At 31.1% G+C, this 20,800-nt stretch overlaps 1 protein-coding gene across 1 annotated transcript; it reads right to left on the reverse strand.

The window, feature by feature from the left end:
- Nucleotides 1–6,816: 6,816 nt before the first annotated feature.
- Nucleotides 6,817–8,762, reverse strand: LOC7468120 (transcription factor MYB108). Its single transcript, XM_002316024.4, has 3 exons — nucleotides 8,489–8,762; nucleotides 7,873–8,002; nucleotides 6,817–7,720 (listed from the first exon to the last, which is right to left on the reverse strand). Exons 1-3 carry the CDS (start codon nucleotides 8,658–8,660, stop codon nucleotides 7,069–7,071), a joined length of 954 nt encoding a protein of 317 aa, XP_002316060.2. The 5' UTR covers nucleotides 8,661–8,762; the 3' UTR covers nucleotides 6,817–7,068.
- Between the last annotated feature and the right edge of the window lie 12,038 nt (nucleotides 8,763–20,800).

Consider the following 20,800-nt stretch of genomic DNA (forward strand, 5'->3'; position numbering starts at 1 on the left):
CGTAAAGACCCTGGAACAATCCTCATAACATCCTCAACATTCACATTATCAGGCAGCATTCATCCAAGCTCTCTTCTTTCACAGCTCTATAAGCAGCAGTCTCACTGCTTTCCCCTGCCTTCATCTTTTCCCCTGGCTCCCTCCCTTGTGGTCGAAAGGAATCATCAGAGAGTTCCTGCTGGGCTTCCAGTAGTATTTTCTTGGTGCTGCAAGAGGAAAGGATGCGGACAACCATGCAATGGACGACACAGAAAGAGGGTATGGAGTTTTCAAGGACTGTCTCGCCCTCAGAGATTTCAAGCCAGAGGTTTTGGATACTTTTAGTGCTTGGTTTTACTCCCCGTGATTGGGAATCAGTGGTTGAGATACGTGGCTTTAGCGAATCTGATAGAGCTTCTAGTGAAAGAAAAAAAACCGTTTGGATTTATTCGAGGTTGTAGTGGAATTAAACTCGTATCAAATAAATTGGAATCCTATCCAACCGGTGATGTCGGCCTAGAAACTAAATCAAACTTTCAAGGCCAGCCAAGATACGTCAAACCTGACCGACAATACATTATTAAGCCCAACCAAATACTATGATTCATGAAATGAAGTCGGAAAGGAAGAGTTTGGCCCGTAGCGTATATAGAGAAAATTATGGACTCATGAAATAGAGTTTATTTAAGCTTTTAATTAAGCCCATATACACATCACGGGGAGAGAAAATTATAAGCCCAGCTATAAATAAACCTATAGTTTACTTTTGAGATATATAGGTTTAATAAATGCAACTTGTAGTTTGGGATAGACTAATCTATATATTTCACGAAGATAATTGTTCCAAGCTTATCGAGTCAGAAAATTCCATGTTGAATTCAACGTTTTTCGATGATGTCGGCAATGACTCAATTTTCTGCAGTACTCAATGCATAACTCCAGCTGAATAATTAATTTTTTTTTTATCATTCAAACTCAGCGGACTGATCTGTGATTTTGTTTGTAGTCATAATGCTAAACATGAATTAAAGTCAAAGTGCGAGGCTGCTAATGTCGCTAACTTTCATTGTCTGGTTATAAGAACCACGTTAGTTAATTCTAACTAATATGAAATCTCCAACTTAATTTCTTTAGTGGAACAGCTAGGGAATTCGACTCAATTGTCAAGTTTTAGTTTTGTGGGGTATATAGTTGGGTGTTGACCTTAATTTCTTGCTACTGGATCTCTTTTTCAGACCACTAAAAATGGAAGCGTAGAGAATTTGATCAATCGTCTCCTTCTATTATTAAAATCATGGGATTAGTTTGCATATGCTAACCTTTTTTATTATTATTATTATTATTTGAGAATGAAGATATTGGCATCTTAAGACTACGTCAAGGCAACAGCGAATATTTTGGCCAGTTACTTGAGCTTTTAATCGAGACAAGCTTTTTTGAACAATTTGTGACAAATGAGAAATATAAACGAGATCGATCGACCTCAATAAACTTTTCTTGGAATGAGATTTCTGTCATTGTTTATTGTATTTTTTTTTAAAAAAAATCCAACAGATTTCTCTGCCAGCTTAATTTTGATACTGAGATGATGAGAGTCTTGATCTATAGCTTGTGAGTTACAGCTTTCGTCAAACATCATCTTAATTTCTCGTGTCAATCCCTTTCCATGCCAAACCCCATGAAGTATATATATATAGACTATAGATAGAGAGTTATAATAATACACTCACGTTCAGACATTGCTACATATATGTATACTTAAAACCTAACCAAGGAGCTGGCATTATTTTTTCCAAACTTTTCTCCTTTTCTAACCTCTTAGATATAAGGAACCAAGAACAGAGAGATGGGTGAAGGATGGAGGAAAGTTTCAGATTGTGGCTGACATATCGCTATTTCAAGTACAATTACCGTATCAATGATGTAAGCAAGCAAGAAAACTGCTCGTTTCCTACGTAATATGATATTGTTCTTGACATTATTCAAAAGAACGGAATGGATCAGCCACACATTTGTTGAGAAATATTGTATATTTTATATTTTACATACTAGTTTTTTTTTTTTAACTGTAGATGTCCGGGTCAATTTACGCGCACTTCGATTAATCCCTCGAGTCCCTGAAGTTAACGACCATATAAGTCTCAAGTGGCCCTGAAGTTTGTGACAATCAAACTGGTGACCTCTGGAGAGCAAACTCGTGGTCTAACTAGTTGAGATATACCCTTTAGGATTTACAAACTATTTTTTGATAACTAATATTCAAAGTCAATTTTTTATACATAAACAATTAAAATTATTAAATTCTAATATTAACATCCTCTCAAATTTAAGTTTAAATACTTATCTATATCCTACTTTTCCTATTTCTAAAAACCAAAGAAGCTTTTATTTTTCCATCTTCATTTGTTTTCTATTCAGCATCTTTTTTCTTAATTCTACCTGTCTCAGTTTCTTAGGATTCAAAAAACATATATTAAAATCGGTGGATGTCCAAATTGATTTTTGAGAAAAAAAAAAGGTCTCTCATTAAAATTCTCCACCGATGGATAAGCACGATTAATAACAACATAGGTTCTTACTTATAGTAGAAGGGCAACAGGAACATTTACTTTATTTGTTACGGGTTGGAAAGCTCTTCTGTTCATTTCTGTTCATCATGATCTTGAAATTGAAAGAGATAACCAATAACTTTTATCAGCCAGCTGATCGAGGACTCGTGGTTGTGGGGCCATACAGGTTTAATTAATTTGATGGCCCTAAATAAGCTGAACCATATTGTGACTTAGCTTTCATATAAAAGCCTTCACGGATGTGCTAAAGGAGCATGAAAAGGAAGTGGCGTTTGGAGGCGCCAGTTATACTTAAAATGGCAGTAATGAGAAAAGTTGAAGTGCACAAGATATATCTTTTTTATTATTATTAATGTGTATGTTTGGATCAGCTTGTGCGCATCTCGACTAATCTCACGGGCCCTGAAATTAACGACCATATGAGTCTCCAATGATCTTGAGATTTGTGAGACTTAAATTAGTGATCTTTAAAAAACAAAGTTGAGGTACATAAGATATATATCGTTAATACATGTAGTGTGTGCCATTCGGAACGCATATTGATTTTATACAGCCATAGGATTTGATGCATGGTTTTGCAGTCTTGTGAGAACCCATGTGGGTTCATCTATTATATTTGCTTTCGGAGGTGATTTTTCAGGGGAACCTGGCTGCCAAGGTCTCGTCCGATGCATGCTTTTGTTACTTCAATCATCCAGCGAATCGATATCCTTGGATGATTATACAAAATATCATTAATTTCACTTTCGGGCCGCGTGTGAATATTAATTTTACTTGAAAAAAATGTCACATACCCATGTTTGATAAACAATAGTGCCGAATTAATTACACATCTTCAAAAATTAAAGCCCATGATTCATTATTAAAGAAGCGATGATAGAGAGCACCATCAATTCGTAGAATCATCAACAGTGATGACAGCATTTAGCCAAGGAAATGGAAACGAGAGCTTTCAAATGACACTATAGATATGACAGGTTACTCAAAAATGCCAATTGGCAAATTAGAAATCTTTTTTAAAAAATGAAAGCCCATGCGTGTAGAAAGAGCAAAGACGCCAGGACCAAGACACCCAGCACACCATACATTACATTGGCCGGACATAGATCCATATATATATAGATTGAGAGGTTGTTTGAGAATATTGTTGAAATCATGTTTTTTAAAAAGTTAAAATTATTTTTTAAAAATTATTGTTTTAAATTTTTAAATATTTTAATATTTTGATATTAAAAATAATTTTTTAAAAATAAAAAATATATTTTTAAATAAAAAAATACTTTAAACCACTGTCATAATCCAGAAAAGCATCTCCAAGCATCGTCATCAACAGTGGTGACAATATTCAACGAATGAAAAGAAAATGAAAGCTATCCAATGAGAGTATTATGCCAAGCTATTAAGTAAAAACCTAACCCAGCGTGAACGCCCAAGGGAAGTACTGAAGTCAGAACTTGGGGATCCATTCCATCGTCCATGACCAAGATAGCATAGCATCAGATGCCCACGTGGGGCAACTCAAGGCCCCACATTTTGACTGAGAAGTCTTTGTACTTAAGAGGGCCCCAGCACAAGATTATACTTTGAACTTTTGAACGAAAAGATATGAAGATCAACGTGGCGGGAAGATAAGTCTTTCCTATTTCTATTGTCTATTGGTGGAGTCCAGTTGTACATTCTTCGTCTCTCCCCGCTCCAGAGTCCATTCTCCTATACGTGTACAGTCAACCAACAAACACAATGTGATCGTATAACATATGTATAAACATGTGGCGGAGTATTATTATATTATATTGTTTGTTGTTTATTTTTTATTACTGGAAATTATTGAGGCTGAGGACCAACAACTTAAAATACATCAGATCATCTGTATTTAATGGTCAAATTTGGATTGAGACAAGAGTTTTTTACATTAAAAGGGTGTTTAAGATTGCAGTGCAGTGTATTTTTTAAAATATTTTTTTAATTTTAAAACACATAAAAACCATTGAAAAATACTAAAAAATATATCAATTTAATATTTTATAAATTAAAAATATATTCAAAAATCACATGAAAGCAAAATCCAATACATCTCATTCTATCTAGAGTAATCTCATATATATATATATGATCTTCAGTTTTTCTAATTAAGGTAAAATTAGGAATGAATTTATAATTCGATGGTTTCTTGAGAAAAAGAAAAATAAAGAAAGAAACATAAAACTTCAACTTCCAATCTCGTATTTATAATTCACAGCTAATCTCAAATAAACATGAATGTTCTTTTTTCTCATCCGTGCAGATCATTATCATATATCCTTGAACAATAAAATTGATTATATAATTATCAGAAATCTATAAATGCAAAATCTTCAAATCAATTATAAATTATCAATTATCGTAAGGAAAAAAGGAGCTGATATTCATTAATAACTAAGTAAAACATGCATTTGTTTATTTATTAAATGATTATTGTGTTTTTTTTTTGTCTCTTCCTGTCTGAATATTATATTAGACAAATATTTTATACTCCAACCAACACATTCTTGAGAAAAAAATATTTAATTATTTAGATTTCAATAAAAAAACAATAACGTGAAGAAAAATTCACTTAGAAAGATACACGTGTCTGGGAAAATTCAAAACCATCTAACTAATGTATACTATAATGTAGAAAGTATTCTTCAAGGAAGAAAAATTAAGGGCTGTTTTCAATAGATGTGGCACTCAGTGCTTCAGTCCAGGAAGCTTAACCTCAGGCCCAAGTATTTAAACATAAACACGTGGCAGAACCATAACACCCCAGTAACCTGGGACCACTCTCGATGGCTTCTCACATAGGCACGCGCCTACCAAAATTCCCTGCCGCCATACCTCTCTCTCTGCACTGTTTTTTATCACGTTTACAGGCTTCCCTTTTATTCCACTTGCACGTGCCAACTCTCCTTCTTATTTATCACAAACTTGAATTGCTGTTCTGGGGGTAAATTTGTCATGTCAAGAAACCATCATCTTTGCCATGTTGCCCTTTTCAATTAAAAATAAAATAGACTTTTGCTTCAATATACAATGAACAATCAATGCCGCTGGATCAGTGGTTCCTATTAAAGAGTCTTTCCGAAGCTTACTAATTTAATTTGATGGTTGATATTTTTTCATAAATTAATCTTGATGGTGATATTGGTAAGAAATATTAATAATGCCCAAGTGTTCGGATATTTTTTAACAGTATTAATCTAGTAAATAGGGTTTTTTTTTTTTAGTTCATAGTGCTAAAAAATCAAACCAGGTTGCAGAAAGTAAGATTTTTAAAATTCTTATTTTAATATAAATATTTTTTTTTATTAACGTGGGTGTCCGGGCTAGCTTGCACGTATCTTTACTAATTTCTCGAGCCCTAAAGTTAACAACCATATAAGTTTCCAGTGACTATCATATTAGCAATTATATGGTTCGAACCTGAGACTACAGGGAAAATAAATCTTTTAGTCTCAAACTTTTACTCCTAAACCATCTACTAGATGGTTTGAATAACTTATCTTAACAACATAGAAGATAAAACTGCTCTCAAGCATGAAAAATCACATGAGAATTCCATCTTGCTGTGAAGGCAAGAGAAAAAAAAAATTAGCATATATCTAGAGTTGTAGCTAATTCTGCTCTTCCTACCTACCAAAAGAACGGAAAACGGAACAGGATTAAGGAATCCCGTGTTCGCTGAGTGGGTTCATATACATAGATTACTACATGGAATCAAATCACCATTAGATTATGTCCGGTTAAATGGGTTCTAAGCACTTTGTCCGTACAATGACAACAAAACAAGAAACGGGGTTATGGAATTGTATTTACATCTGATCATTAAAAAATGCAAGGTCTCTTTATTTATTTTATTAATAATAATTATGGAAGTACTACTTCCTAATGGCCATCTTAATTTAACCCACAAGCAAATGAATCCAATAACGCCACGTCTCAAAAAATTATTGCAACTTCACTTTTTGTAATCTAGAAACTTAGGAATTTAATCTCGGTTCAGGCCCCATGGCCAGGGTTTCAAAAGTTGCATCACTAATCCAATAATATATTCGATAACTGTTAAAATAATGAAATCTAAGGAAAGATGGTGGAACCAATTATGCACCTCTTTATATTATACAATTGTCGAAAAACATGCTTCTGTAAGCAATCAATGGCGTTTGTAATGGCTGTTTAGAGAATTAACAGTGAAGTAGCAGATCTCGATTATGAACTCTTTTTTCTTACCATCTTAAGAACCCAGAAATGGTGAAAAAAGAGAGAGTTAAGTTAATGTTAAAGAATGAGATTAAAAAAACCTCAAATTACAAATTCCCCATGCACCAACTAAAATAATAATAAGAAAGAAACACAAAGCGAATAATCCACAATCATACCCTCTTTCTATCACAAATTCTACAAGAATCCTTGATTATTCTATAGCTAGCGATAATAGCCCCCATGATATTGTATTTTCTCTACATTTTAACCTTCACTCTCACCCATCTTACATCTATTTTCACATGTTGTAATTCATCTGCTGCTGTAAGAACCAAATATCCTCAGGATTCCACAAGTTGTCCGATGTGTCTCCACTTTCCATTAGCCATTGATTGCTGTTGTGCTCCATAGCTTGGAAATCTAATCCTTGGTTAAAATAACCAGCAGGACTGATCATGGACTCTGAGTAACCACCTTGGTCAGCTTGGAAATAATCCGGATTAGGGTTATGATTAACCGGGATATAGTAATAATCAGTAGTCAAGTCCGAAACAGGCGAAACTTGAGCAGCAAACGAGTCCGACGAGGCAGCAGTGCTGGAATTCTCCGGGGTGTAACTTGGTGTAACATGTGAGACACCAAAGTCATTGCCGATGACTCCATGTGGCATGACCAAGTTACCAGTGCCAACGTCATTATTATTGATCAAGTGGTGATTAGTGGAAGCAGCCGGGGAAGCAGATGTGGCAGTGCTGCTGCTGGTGGCAGCTGCCGCAGCTTGAATTCTTTCAATTAACCTAGGCATCCATAGGTATCTCATGGTGTCCTTGAATTGCTTGCTATTCACGTCACATTTAAGTTGTTTTGCGTGCTTTTGTACTCGGGTTCTCCAATAATTCTTGATTTCATTGTCGGTTCTCCCTGGCAAGTGTTGTGCAATTTTAGACCATCTGCAAATTGTTCAAAATTAAATAGCATGTTATTCGTGCTTGTTAGCGCTAAGAATTAAAACTCATCAATAAAAACAGAAATATTTTCGTAATCTCATTTGCTAATTAATACCTAATATTAGAGCTAGTGTGATTAATAAAGTAATACATACCGATTGCCCCATCGAGAATGAAGTTCAAGGATCATGAGTTGTTCTTCGAGAGTAATGTTTCCACGTCGAACATCAGGCCTTAGATAGTTGAGCCATCTTAATCTGCAACTCTTTCCAGTTCGTTTGAGGCCTGTTTCATTGAATTGAGTTTTGGTAAAGTTAATAAGAGAACAGATAATTAATTGCAAGAGAAAAGGGAGAATTTCCGATCTATACTACTATACTGCTTTTTATAGTTGTTGTGCTTTTTCTCAAACTTTTTTATTGAGTTGTTCTGATAAATATAAAGCTGTACGGCTAAAGAAAAATCATCTATGGCAATATTATTATCTCATTCTTGTAAAAATAATTCACATCATCAAAATCCCACATAAGAAGTTGCAAAGTTCTCATTATCAACAAGAAGTATAATCTGAAAGGAAAGTTTAAGACTTTGCACCTCTTTTTAAAAAGAATATGGACACGGAAGGACCATTGAAGATCATGAAGATAGAAACATGACGAAAACAAATTAAGACATGCTGGCCAAGTTGTACTTTGGCTCTTTGCCATGTATTGGGTTTATAGATATTTTGATTGGAATAAGCGTTCGAGACAGAGAGAGACTATAGTTTACCTGCACAGCGAGCCAGAGAATTCCAGCGTCCCTCACCATGAGTAGCAATGTAATCGATAAGCTTGAAGTCTTCTTCAACAGTCCATGGACCTCTTCTTAAGTCAACCATCATCTCTTCATCACTTTGTGTGGTGGAGGAGGAGCTGTTGCTGTTGCCTTCAACATCCATCATCAATATGTATTTCCCTTAATCGGAGAACCACTTGATTAGAAGAAAAAAGGGTTTTTAGAGAGAGAGAGAGAGAGAGAGAGTTGGATTAATCAGGAAGATGGAGAAGGTGGGGGTTTTTATAGATGCGTAGATAGGTTTGAAATTAGAGAAAAAGTTAGGATGTGTGAGAGAGAAGAGGGCAAGCCGCTATAGGAGCTTATGGGTTAGGAGGTTTAATTAACTCATGATATATTTAATTGACACTTGAGCTTGCTAGTTTAATTATGGCAGTAAGTGCCCAAGAGGCTGTGAAGTTTGACCCTTTGACTTTCTTGCCCTCTTTTGTTTGTGCGCCTGAATTTTATTTTTCCGAGTACTCTTCATTTTCAATGAATTGTTTAAATAATATATCACTAGATGGCTGGTGTCTTGTGAAATCTACGGTTATGTAATGGTGTAGAGAATCTTTTCAAAATATTGGATATGCCGAAATAAAAATATCAATAATTTTAGTTAATTTACAAATTAATTTAAAGATATTTTTACTGTTGAATAAAAAATATATACGATCTACGGTACTGTTCTTCTTTCTGGAAACGCCGTTTCTTCTTAAAGCAAGAATCAACTTGTCCTTTTCTTCTTCTTTTTTACACTTTGTATTTTCTTTTTACTCTTTTTTTTTTTTTTTGCTGGTTAAAAAATAAGGCAATCCTATACCCTCTATACGTGGATGTGACGCCATTGGTCGGTTGTTGTAATTGGCTACAAATTCTACATTTTACTGCCTTCGTATAAACAAAAATGCTATCAGGCTCGTCAATGAAAAGTATCAAAACTGGCTTGTTCATCTATCTCGCAAAGTTGACTATTTTTATCTTCTCGACAAACAAAAGGGTAGGTGCTCTCTTGCAGTGAAAATCTCACTCGGTTTTCAAAGTGAACATACAGGTGATGGTAGACTTTTGAGAATCACTTCCAGAATACATATAATTTATAATTTTATTATGTTACTGTTAATTTAGCATATGGCTAGCTATTTGACTTTTCTTTTTCACGGCTTGGAATTTTTTTATTAATTAAAAAATTCAATACATAGATTTTTTAATGTTTTTTTATATCAAAATATTTTTTAATAATAAAAAAAAATTATGCATGCATCTAATTAAATAAATCAATAATCATTTATATAAATAAAAAAATATTAAGGACTAATAGAATTAAAATTGAAAAGATTGTGAGACATATACAGATCAAAATATTTAGTCTCGCAACAAAGATCATTTAACCAATTTTTTTTAATGAATTTGTTTGTTTAAATTATTTTTTTATTAAATTAAATGATAATAAAAATCATCACATGTATAAAATTGATTGGGTAAAATAAAAGGAAAACAATAATATTATGTAAGGTTACATATATTAGAAATATTATCCAAAAATATATTTTATATTAAAAATAAATTTAATCTATATAAAATGTAAAACAAAAAAAGTATATATGAATCATATTAACCTCTTGAAAACTTAAATATACACAATATAATTTTTAAAAAATCACTAATTAAAAAAGATTGAATGAAAAAAAGTCACAGAGAATAGGTATTAATTAAAATATAAATTAAAAAAATATTTTAAAAAAACATGTATAAAAAGTATTAATTATAAACAAAAAATTAAAATAAAATAAAAGGGTCGGTCACCTGGTCCATAAGGAAAGGGCCCACGTGTGCAAGCTTTTAATTTTTTTAAAACATTTATTTAAATAAAAAAGAGGATGCGTCGTCTGAAATTACCAAGGTTCTAGCCGCAATGGTGATTGAAAAATCAAAAGTCTTGTTTTTTGTTTTGTTTAGAAATCTAATTTTCAACCTATTTTTACATGAAATATTTAGAAAACACCCCAAACACTTTCATAAACCCATAAATATCTATACCAAACGTTTAAAAAAAAACGAAGTCAATCAAAAACAAAAACTCTTCCCAAGCTTAGATCTAGTCATCTGCAAGCCAAGACTTCAATCACCACTGTGGTGCCTGAAAAATTAGAGCAATATTGTTTTTTCTTAAAACCCTAATTTTTTTTTGTCATTTCAACAAAAAAAATACCTCACCAACAAATGAATCCTTTAGCCCAAAATACCTAAAAAAAAGTTAATAAACCTGAAATCAAACAGGGTTAGTTTTGGTTTTCCTGGCTTAGATCTATTTTTTCAGGCAACACTGAAATTTTAAAAAACTACCATCAAGTCCCTCTCATTGTATGAAACAGACGCTAAGAAAAACCGTTTTAATGGCGTGAGTATAATTTTCTCTTTTATCACCGGAATCGAGTGTCTGATCTCTTTCTCATATATCTAATTAGAGACTGAAAAATAATTCAGAAAAACTTGCATACCAAAAATGAATTTTAAAAATTTAAAGGGATCTAAATTATATAAATTATGTTATTTTTTAAAATTGAGGATTCATGTGTATTACGTTGCTTAATATTTTCATCCACTAGTTTTCTTTATTAACTTAGGTGTTTAGCCAGCTTGCATGTATCTTGATTAATTTCATAAATTTTAAAATTAACAATCATATAAATCTCTCGTAACCGTAAAATTTACAAAACTAGAACCGGTTACCTCTGTTCATCTACTAGTTTTGTTTTTACTTATATGTGGTCTCGATCAGGTTATCTTTGTCCTATACGAGATTACGCCTTATGTTTACAAGAATACGCTTACAGGAACGTTATTTATTAACACCCACAGCGAAGTGCCTTGAAATTGTCTACATCACCATTATTGAACATTTAATGTTTATTTTGTTTCTCCACTCTCGTTTTGCTTTTAATTAGGATAACCGCAGCCTAGCTAGTACCTTCTCGCATCATACACTCTGAGTTGAGATTTTTATTTTTATCTTTTGTATCTTTATTAATTCGAGGAGACTAGAAGTGTGCAATACTGCAATGGACATTGAAGTGCCATCATGAATTAAGTGGATACGCCCAATCAGAGTACATTTGCTTGTCACAAGTCAACAATCTTGATGGTAACTGTTACATAAATGAGCAAAAATGGACACACTGAAGTTACAATTCAATTCGTTTTCTAGAAAGTGAATTTTGGTAAATTACTTTTCAATTTTTTTTATATTTGTTTGTCAAAAAAAAAGTTGGTTAATAAAAAATATTTTCTGATAAAAAAAAATTTGGTTTGGTTACCAGGAAAGTATTTTTCTTTTATTTTGGACGGAAAACACTTTCCGGAAGTTGTGAAAAATTTAGAAATATCATACTATTTCTTTTGTTTTGAATATTTATTTTTCAATTTCATCCCTTATAATTTAATTTTTATATTAATTTTGGTCCTCATTTTTATAATTGTTATTTGTTTTTTTCTTATCATTTTTTAATTGAAATTTTTGATCTATCAAATTTGATTCTCATTCTTTTGATTGTTATTTATTTTATTTGAAATAATTTATGAAATATTAATTATTATTATTTTAATTTCTTCATCTTTCAATTTTTTTTATTTTTTAGATTTGATCTCTATTATTTTGATTATTATTTATTTTATTTGAGATAATTTATGAAATTATGTTTTTTTTCAATTTCATTCTAATTCAACTTTTTAATTTGTAAGATTTGTTCCTCGTTATTTTAATAAACTTGAAAAAAAATAAAATATTAATAAGTTATTTTTCAGCTCATTTTCCATGACATAACCAAATACTGAAAAGTATTTTCCAACTTATTTTTCATTATACTATCAAATATCAAAAAGTAATTCACCTTTCTAAAATTTAATTTTTTTAAAAAACTACTTTATAGTAAATAAACAGATATTAGCCCTCTAGCAAATAAACGGGATCTATGCTCGGCAATATTTCCATTACTGAAGAAGGTTACAAAAGAGGGGCCACTTCATTGTTACTGGGCTCTCCCCCCACAGATAGCATAGTTATTAACTTTCTAGCTTGGTAATTTATTTATTTTATTATTATTATAGAGGAGAGGCTTGAACATGAAGTTTTTCAGAGGAGAAAGAACTCACTGTCAGTCGAGCCTGTTGATTTAACTTTTAAGCAGTAATGTTTCTGTTTTCCCAGGGGAAAACGAATCATGTCCTTTTCTCTCCCTTTCCTCCAAATTGGACTGTTGCTTGTTAGTGTATTGTTCCTTACCTCTAGAAATTGGTTTCGATAGGAAATGAGAAATAGTTTTTTTCCCATGAATATACCATGTTTTGCTGTGGATGAATTATCTAAATTGGGATTTGAGAAACTCTTTATATATATTTTTGAAAAGATCTATGATTAATCATTCATCAAAATTACAAAAGTAGTTTCATATACTTTACTGGATTTTTCAAGTAGTTCTCTTCCCAGACATTATGTAGTGCAGAGAGCGTCATTTTAATTAGCCGGATTAATTGAATGCTTCGATTTGCCTAGAAGGCGGGGTACAGCCTTATTAAATTGTTGCATTCAATTAAATCGCCACAAAAATTAACCCTCTCAAGAAGTTGTAACCGGCAAAATAGATATAGGATTGTAGATGCTGGGCAATTAGTTAATTGTTTTTCCCCTGTTTTAGACTCACCAGCTTCATTAATTCATTGAACTATAGTTAAGAGTAATTAACTTGAGGTTTATGCATTTCATGTACCGTGTCGAAGAACGATTAGACCTACAAGTTAAAGCTAAGGTTTATAATTTAATAATCTAACATTTATCACTTTATCTTCTTTCTTGCTGTTTTTTCTGACTTTTATTTAGTTCTCTCTCAATTAAGTTCTGTGTGAGGAAACAAAGAGTATTAATATTGAAAAGTCTTGGGATCATTCATGATTTAAAAGGTCAGTTGGGAGGCCATGGATCGAATGCAGCTCCGTCCTGTAAGAAGTATTAATATATACCATTTCGTTTTTAATTAAATACCCTAGTAGGGATGCCTACGTGCTACTCCTTGGTCCACCATATGCTTTCGTATTTTTTGAGACGAAATCGAAACGATAATTAGAAGCAGCTAATATATGGACAAAACGTTACCAAAAAAAAAGTTGAAAATGGAAATTAAGTGATATTTTTCGAAAGTAAGTTAATAAGGTTAGCTAAATCGGAAAGACTGGAATAAATTAATTATATAAAGTTGTATTCGATTCGAAGTTAAAAATCGAAGGTTAACTGTTAAGAAATTATAATATTAAGGCATAAAAAAGAGTTAAAAATGATGCGTGGAATATATTTTTGTAAGTGTAAAAAACAAAACAGTGGAATGGTGGATTTTAATAAAAAAAAATCATCAAAATTTATATTAAATATAATAAATAAATTAGTAAATAAAGTATATTAATGGTGATAATACCCCCTCCCCCCGGCGGTGACTCTAGTAGGTTTGATGATACTAAGTGGCCGTTTGGGAGTGTGGCTGCGGGTGAGGTTCACCCGCAGCCACACGCAATATCGTTTGGTAAGGGAAAAAAATTCCTTTTCACTGGTAGGACCCACTACAAATTAAAATGAAACCGCAAGTTTTGGAGAAGCAGCATTTGGCTGCTTCTCCTGAGGCAGGAAGTTGTAACAGTGGAGCATGGCTCCACTGTACAGTGCGAGTGAATTAATTCACTCGCTCTGTACACTTAAACTTAAATCAGTTTTTTTTTAAAAAAAAAAACCAGGAAAAGTTTAGGTTTTTTTTTTTAATTATTATTTCGAAAAACCAGGAAAAGTTTAGTTTTTTTTTAATTATTATTTGGACAAACCAGGAAAAGTTTAGTTTTTTTTTTAATTATTATTTGGACAAACCAGGAAAAGTTTAGTTTTTTTTTTAATTATTAATTCGAAAAACCAGGAAAAGTTTAGGTTTTTTTTTTAATTATTATTTCGAAAAACCAGGAAAAGTTTAGTTTTTTTTTTAATTATTATTTGGACAAACCAGGAAAAGTTTCGTTTTTTTTTAATTATTATTTGGACAAACCAGGAAAAGTTTAGTTTTTTTTTTAATTATTAATTCGAAAAACCAGGAAAAGTTTAGTTTTTTTTTTCTGAAAAACTAGTGCAGTTAAGTGATTTTACTCGCACTATTCACGTGAACATGAACAATATTTTTTTTTTAAAAAATTAGTTTAAGGTGAATTAAATTTACTCGTACTGTAATCTCAATTTTATTTCTGACAATATTTTAACTAATTTTATTGCATGCTCAAAAAATCATGAAAACTGTAGTTTTTATCGAATGAATTTTGTACGTAATGAAATTGTAAAATATTTTTTAAAAAATTAAGTTTTACTCGAAAAACTAGTATTTAATATTATTTAATAACACTATATAAATTAGAAGGATATCGCATGATGACGCAACATTTGTGGAATTTAATCGCAATTCCAATTATATTCTTAACGGGTCTGACCCAGTTAAAAAAAATTCAGGTTATATATTTATTTTAATTGTATTTTATTCAAAAAATTAGAAGGAGATCGCTTGATGACGTAACAAAAAATGCAGTTTTTGTTGTTGCGTGCTTAAGAAACCATGAAAAATATAGTTATTGTTGGATATATTTCGTATGTGATGACATTGCATATAATTTAATGGAATAATAAAAAATATTTGATATCAATATTATTTATTTCATGATGTAATAATAGTAGTTAAATCTACAATATTTAAATTAAAAATATTTTTTAATTATTTTATAACCTCAATTTGAAAAGCATTTTTTTAACCAAACACATTAAACTACTTTTTTTTCAACCTCAATTTCAACCACAGTTTTAACCAAACATCTATTTTTTCAAACCAACCTCAACTAAAAGTACTTTTTATAAAACAATTTTTTTCAAACCACAACCACAACAGCTACTGCAATACCAAACACATTCTAAATGTTTTTGTTGCTTTGATTTCTAATAAATAAAACAACGATATTTTCAATTTGAACAATGAAGTTTTTGTGATTTAATCTGATTAGTGGTTGATGTCCTTACATTCATATGTGTTAGATTTTTATTTGATATAACTAAAAAAAGAAAAGAATTAAAATACAAATCAATAAATTAAATTATTAAAAACAATTTTGTTAATAATTTATATGTTTACCACTGGAATTGTTTTTATATTTCTGAATTTTTTATTTACGTTAGAACAAGCTTTTTATTTTATTTTAAGAAGTAAAAAACCATTAATTTTTTTGTTTATTAATATATTTATGCTGGTACTGTTCTTATATTGGAAATTTTATTTTGCTTTATTTTAGAAAGTTAAAAAAAGTTACGTTAAATTTTATTTATTTAAAAATGACTTTTATTTTACTTTTTAAAATAAAGTAAAAAGATTTTTTTCCAACTTGAATAAAAAATAAAGTAAATAAATAAAATCTTAGAAAAATATCTTAATAGTTTTTTTAAAAATTTAAACCAATAGAAATCTAACATGTGTTTCTTCTCCTTTTACTTAAAAATCAAGATTATAAAAAAGAAAATGACTTCATTTTGCATAAAATCTAACATGCGCCGGGCCTAGTTTTGAGTAGAGCTTTCTTTGAATGAAGTTTTGAAAATGACTGCATATTTATTCCTCCCACTTACTCCTCGTCGTCGCGGATACTTCTCTCGCAACTAGTCATTGTAATGCAGCGGAACCTGGCGTCGAAATGGAGACCGCTCAGTTGAGCGGGTGCGTACTAACTAACGAGAAAGAGCCAGGCCCTACTCACTTCCAAAGATTTAGCAGGAATCCTCTGCTCTCGCCTGAGAATATTTAACCGCACATGGATAAGGTCTTCCTTCCTTCCTTCCTTCCTTCCTTCAAGGAGAAGCCGGGAATGGCCTGTATGAGTATTTGTATTGCATTCAAGTTGATTATGTTTTGCCGGATTAACCAATAACCAATCATATATAATCCTTGCAGATCACAAAAGGCATTCAAGGTAGATTTATTCCCATTGTGCCTCGATCCTTTAACTATATTTTAAAAACTCAGAAAACAAAAATATTATTAGAAGTCTTTTTTTTGTTGATTTTTTATTTATTTAAGTTGGCATTTTTTATTTTTGAATTCTTAAAATGAAGTAAGAGTTTCTGCGAACATAAATAGAAATATTTTATATGGTAAATAAATTAGATACATTTTCATTTTGTTTTTTGATTTCTTAACTTTTTTATTATATTCTCAAATTCTGATAATATTTTCTTTCTAAGAAAAAACTGAAATCAATAAAACCATGACATGCTTTCTTCTTTTCTATAAATTTCTTTAAAAAAAAAAGACTTTTAAGTGATTATCTTAAATAAATGTCACCCTCTGATTTTCATATCCATGATCCGATGGATATGAAGTTTTTGGCACATTAAGATTAATTATGAAGTCTAATAAGATGCTTGTTTTGTAAAGTTTTTTTTATCTTAAAATAAAAAAAATTAAATTTTTATAAAATAATGGTTCGTTCAATCGTAGCCCAAATTAAATCAAAGGTTTCCAAATGTGTTTTGAACACTTTCTATCCTCCATTAAACCACTAATCGTGGGGAGTTCTAATCTACCAAAAAAAAAAGCGTTAAAAAATGAAAGCAACAAACTAAAAGCATGTTAATTAATCACCTTGTTGGGGGCAAGGACCCAGATGGACTATTATTTTTTTAAAAAAATAAGTAATTTATATGATGTTGAAGATAAGATGATTAGATAAACCAAAAACGAGGAAATATTTTCATAACATGGCATGATGATCACGTGTTATGGGCTTAAAAGAAAACATTACTTTCTTGTCATTTACTACTTTTAAGTTATTGCTCTGTGTCCAGTATACCTTTCCTGTCTCTTATGGCGGGGGACATCTCTGTGTTCCACAATCATTTTTCTTTTTTCGGTGTTTTTTTTTGTTGGTCGGAGGGTAATATTAATGTTGTCTTTTTTTAAAAAAACTTTTAATAATACGGCATCTGAAGTTGCAGGCCAACGAGATCGAAATGCCACTCGAATAGTTAATTAGCCCCCCATAAAGCAAAGAGAAGAGGCAATATAGCAGCAGCAGCAGCAGCAGCAGCAGCAAAGAGAGAGTAAAGGGAAAGGGAACCGCGCACATAACATGCCGAACTAGATGTTAAACAAGGGACCCATATTATCATACTCGCACACTTCAATCCATTCGTCAACATTTATATCAGTGGCACTTATCAGCAAAGGGATAAAATTTGTGGAGGCCTTTATACATAATTGACATGTGAATGGAGGTTAATCATGATCGAGTATGCTCACGAGTATAATCGATCGTCCGTCTAGGTTCATGTCTCTCCTTGATTGATGTGAAGCATTGTGTTCAAGTTGCTTTTGAGGAACTCATTGTTCAAAGAAAAATCTTTAGAATCTTTACTTATTCGATGAATCTATTGTCTGTGAGCGGAGCTATAATCCAGACACACACGTTCATTGTTGATTGGATATGGTTTTGATGGTGAAAATTTAATTTTCCATGTTCGCCATAATAATAATAATAAAATGCAAGACAAGACTTTGGTATGCGGCGAGGCAAGGGTGACTGACAGGGCCAAAGCCCCTGCAGAGATTAAAAAAAAAATACAAAATCTTCGGAGCTTTTTAGCATATCGATAGAGAGATAGAAGTAGCATATTTACCTAGTAACTCTTTAAACCTTAAAAATGTTATATTTTAGTCGTTCGACATCCGGTTTTCGAATCCGTCTTTCGTACTTTTATCCGAGTATTTTTGCTGTCCCACTTACAAGAATTCTTGGCTCCACCGTCGGCTTGGTGGTACGCAGGGAACATAATCATGCCTAGCTAGGGCCAAGGTTCCATTCCCATTGCCTTTGCATAACTACTCTTAAAATTCATGTGTTATTAGAGTTAGATTTAAATTGGGTTTAATGGTCGATGTTCTAGTGTGGCCAGCCTAGGTAACGCTGGAATAGTAGTGGATAACCACATCGATATTCTACTGTTTGGAGATATAAAAATAAAAAAATGACACATAAAGTATTTTTGAGATAAATAACTTAATTTATATATAGAATTAGAATTGAAAAGGGTTATTTTATGTGAAGTTTAATTAGATGAAGTCTAGCACCATTCATTTTTTTCAACGAGGAAATCACTATACATATTGGCCACTTCCTGCGGAAAGAGAGGCCACTGATTAAAACATCATAAATAGGCCTTTCCTGTTGAAGTTATAAACTTACATTGTTTCAAAGCAAGTTGCTGTGATTGTATCTTATTAACGAAAATTAATTGAGAAATTAGAGGGGAATTCACTTTGATGCAATGTTAACTTAAATAATGCTTTTTATTTTTTTATTTTTTTCTCAATTTTATCATTTCATATTGGATTTTCTTATCTTGATATCATTACTTAGATCTTGAATTCAGTATAATAACTTGGATCGAACTTAGACTATATAGTTTTTTTATTTGTTTTTTACAAGGTTATCTCAATCTTATTATCTTGGTCACAAGTTCGGCGGGTTGACTTCGGTCAATTTTTTTGTCAGTACTTTTTATTTTTATTTTTTTTTATTTTCATCCTTCAACATTAGGTTGATTGGTCTTATAATTTGTTTTGATTTTTTTATGAGGTTATATCAGTCACATAACTCGGGTTACGAGTTTAACAAGTTAATCTAAGTTGACTTAAGTTGTTTTTTCTAATTGATTTTTTTTTCAATTTCAACTTTCAATATTTGTTTAATTGATAATTGAGTTTTATAATTTGTTTTCTATAGAGTTATCTCGGTCTTATGACTCGGATCACGAACTTGACAAATTAATCTAAGTTTACCTAGATTGATCCAATATATTATTATCTCAATATTAAAAAAAATTGAAATTTATTTTTAATTAAACCATGTTTTTAACAATTATCTAGATTGTTTTTAGATTCATAAAATTAATTGGGTCCCGTCAAATTAACTTTTATCCAATTTATTTATTTTTAATTAAAAAAAAACATTAACTAACACTTAAATATTTTTTTATACTAAAACAAATTAATCTGACACAAGGAAATAATCTAATTGAAAAGTATAAGCTAGTTATAAGTGGGGGTTAACAATACAGATGCAGTGTGAAAGTGGCTTTTTTGGAAAAGTAGAAGTTCTGGACAGATTCTTGTTACCGGAGGACATTTTCTATACTCCCCAAAAGGGGACGAGACAAAAAAAAAAGCAAAAAAGAAAAAGATGAAGGAACTCCAGTCTTTTGACATGTGTCCCATAACACAAAATTCTTTAAAGTGTTATTATTATTTTTATTAGTATTGTTATTATTATTCTCAGGCCACCAAAACTCTTCGAGCTAGATCTAAGTGGTACTGCAGGCGAGTGGACTTCATTTTCATCACTGTTTTGCAGACATTTTAAGAATATAAATCCTGTATAATTAACAAATTACTATTATGTTTAACAAACTCAATCATTTAATAACTTTTTTTTATGTACCAAGTACTAAATAGTATCATAGCTGGCTATGTAAATGTAAAATCTTTACTTTAAGAACTGAAAAAAATCCTGAGATATTATTGGATTGAATAATTGAGAACGAGTTGTTGAGAATTTGTCAAAAAAAAAACATGGTTAGTTGGTATGTATAAGGTAACATTAAAAAAAAAAACTTTTAATATTAAAACTTTGTTGGATTAATCTTAAATATATACTCTTTAACATAAAATGTTAATAAATTACAGGTGAATGAAGAATTAATCTCAAAAAATTATTAATTGGTATATTTTGTAAAATACAAAACCCTCTTAAACTTTGTATCCTAAATTGAAAAGAAACAAATTTTTTTTAATGTTTATAAAGTGGATAGTTGAAAAATTAAAATTGATTCAAAATGGCAAGCAAGCTTTTAAAAGGATAAAGTTCTAGGCAAAGTGAGTTTTGAGCTTAAACTCATACACACCTGTCGGACCAGCTCGTGGTCAGGTTTTGGGTCAGACCTGGATTTAGGTTTATTATAAAATAATATTTTGAATCACAAAATTTTTTTTTCCAATTAAAATTTGGATTTGAGCCTGGCCAATGAAATGCTATTTCTTTCAGCCTATTGATTGTCCAATTCAACCCATGAATGTTAAAAAATCCAGAAGCTTTTGTTGCAAATTTAAACAGTTTTCAGTTTAAAAAATATAGATTTATGATCACTGTGTTCAA

The sequence above is a fragment of the Populus trichocarpa genome, chromosome 10, assembly GCF_000002775.5.
Source record: "Populus trichocarpa isolate Nisqually-1 chromosome 10, P.trichocarpa_v4.1, whole genome shotgun sequence".
In the NCBI taxonomy this organism is placed as follows: Eukaryota; Viridiplantae; Streptophyta; class Magnoliopsida; order Malpighiales; family Salicaceae; genus Populus; species Populus trichocarpa.

Bases quoted from the DNA above. Each gene is read 5' to 3' on its own strand.
- LOC7468120 (XM_002316024.4), bottom strand. From the start codon at position 8,660: ATGATGGATGTTGAAGGCAACAGCAACAGCTCCTCCTCCACCACACAA. The intron at 8,003-8,488 runs GTAAACTATAGT...TCAATGAAACAG, and splicing joins TTCTCTGGCTCGCTGTGCAG to GCCTCAAACGAACTGGAAAG. The intron at 7,721-7,872 runs GTATGTATTACT...AACAATTTGCAG, and splicing joins CATTCTCGATGGGGCAATCG to ATGGTCTAAAATTGCACAAC.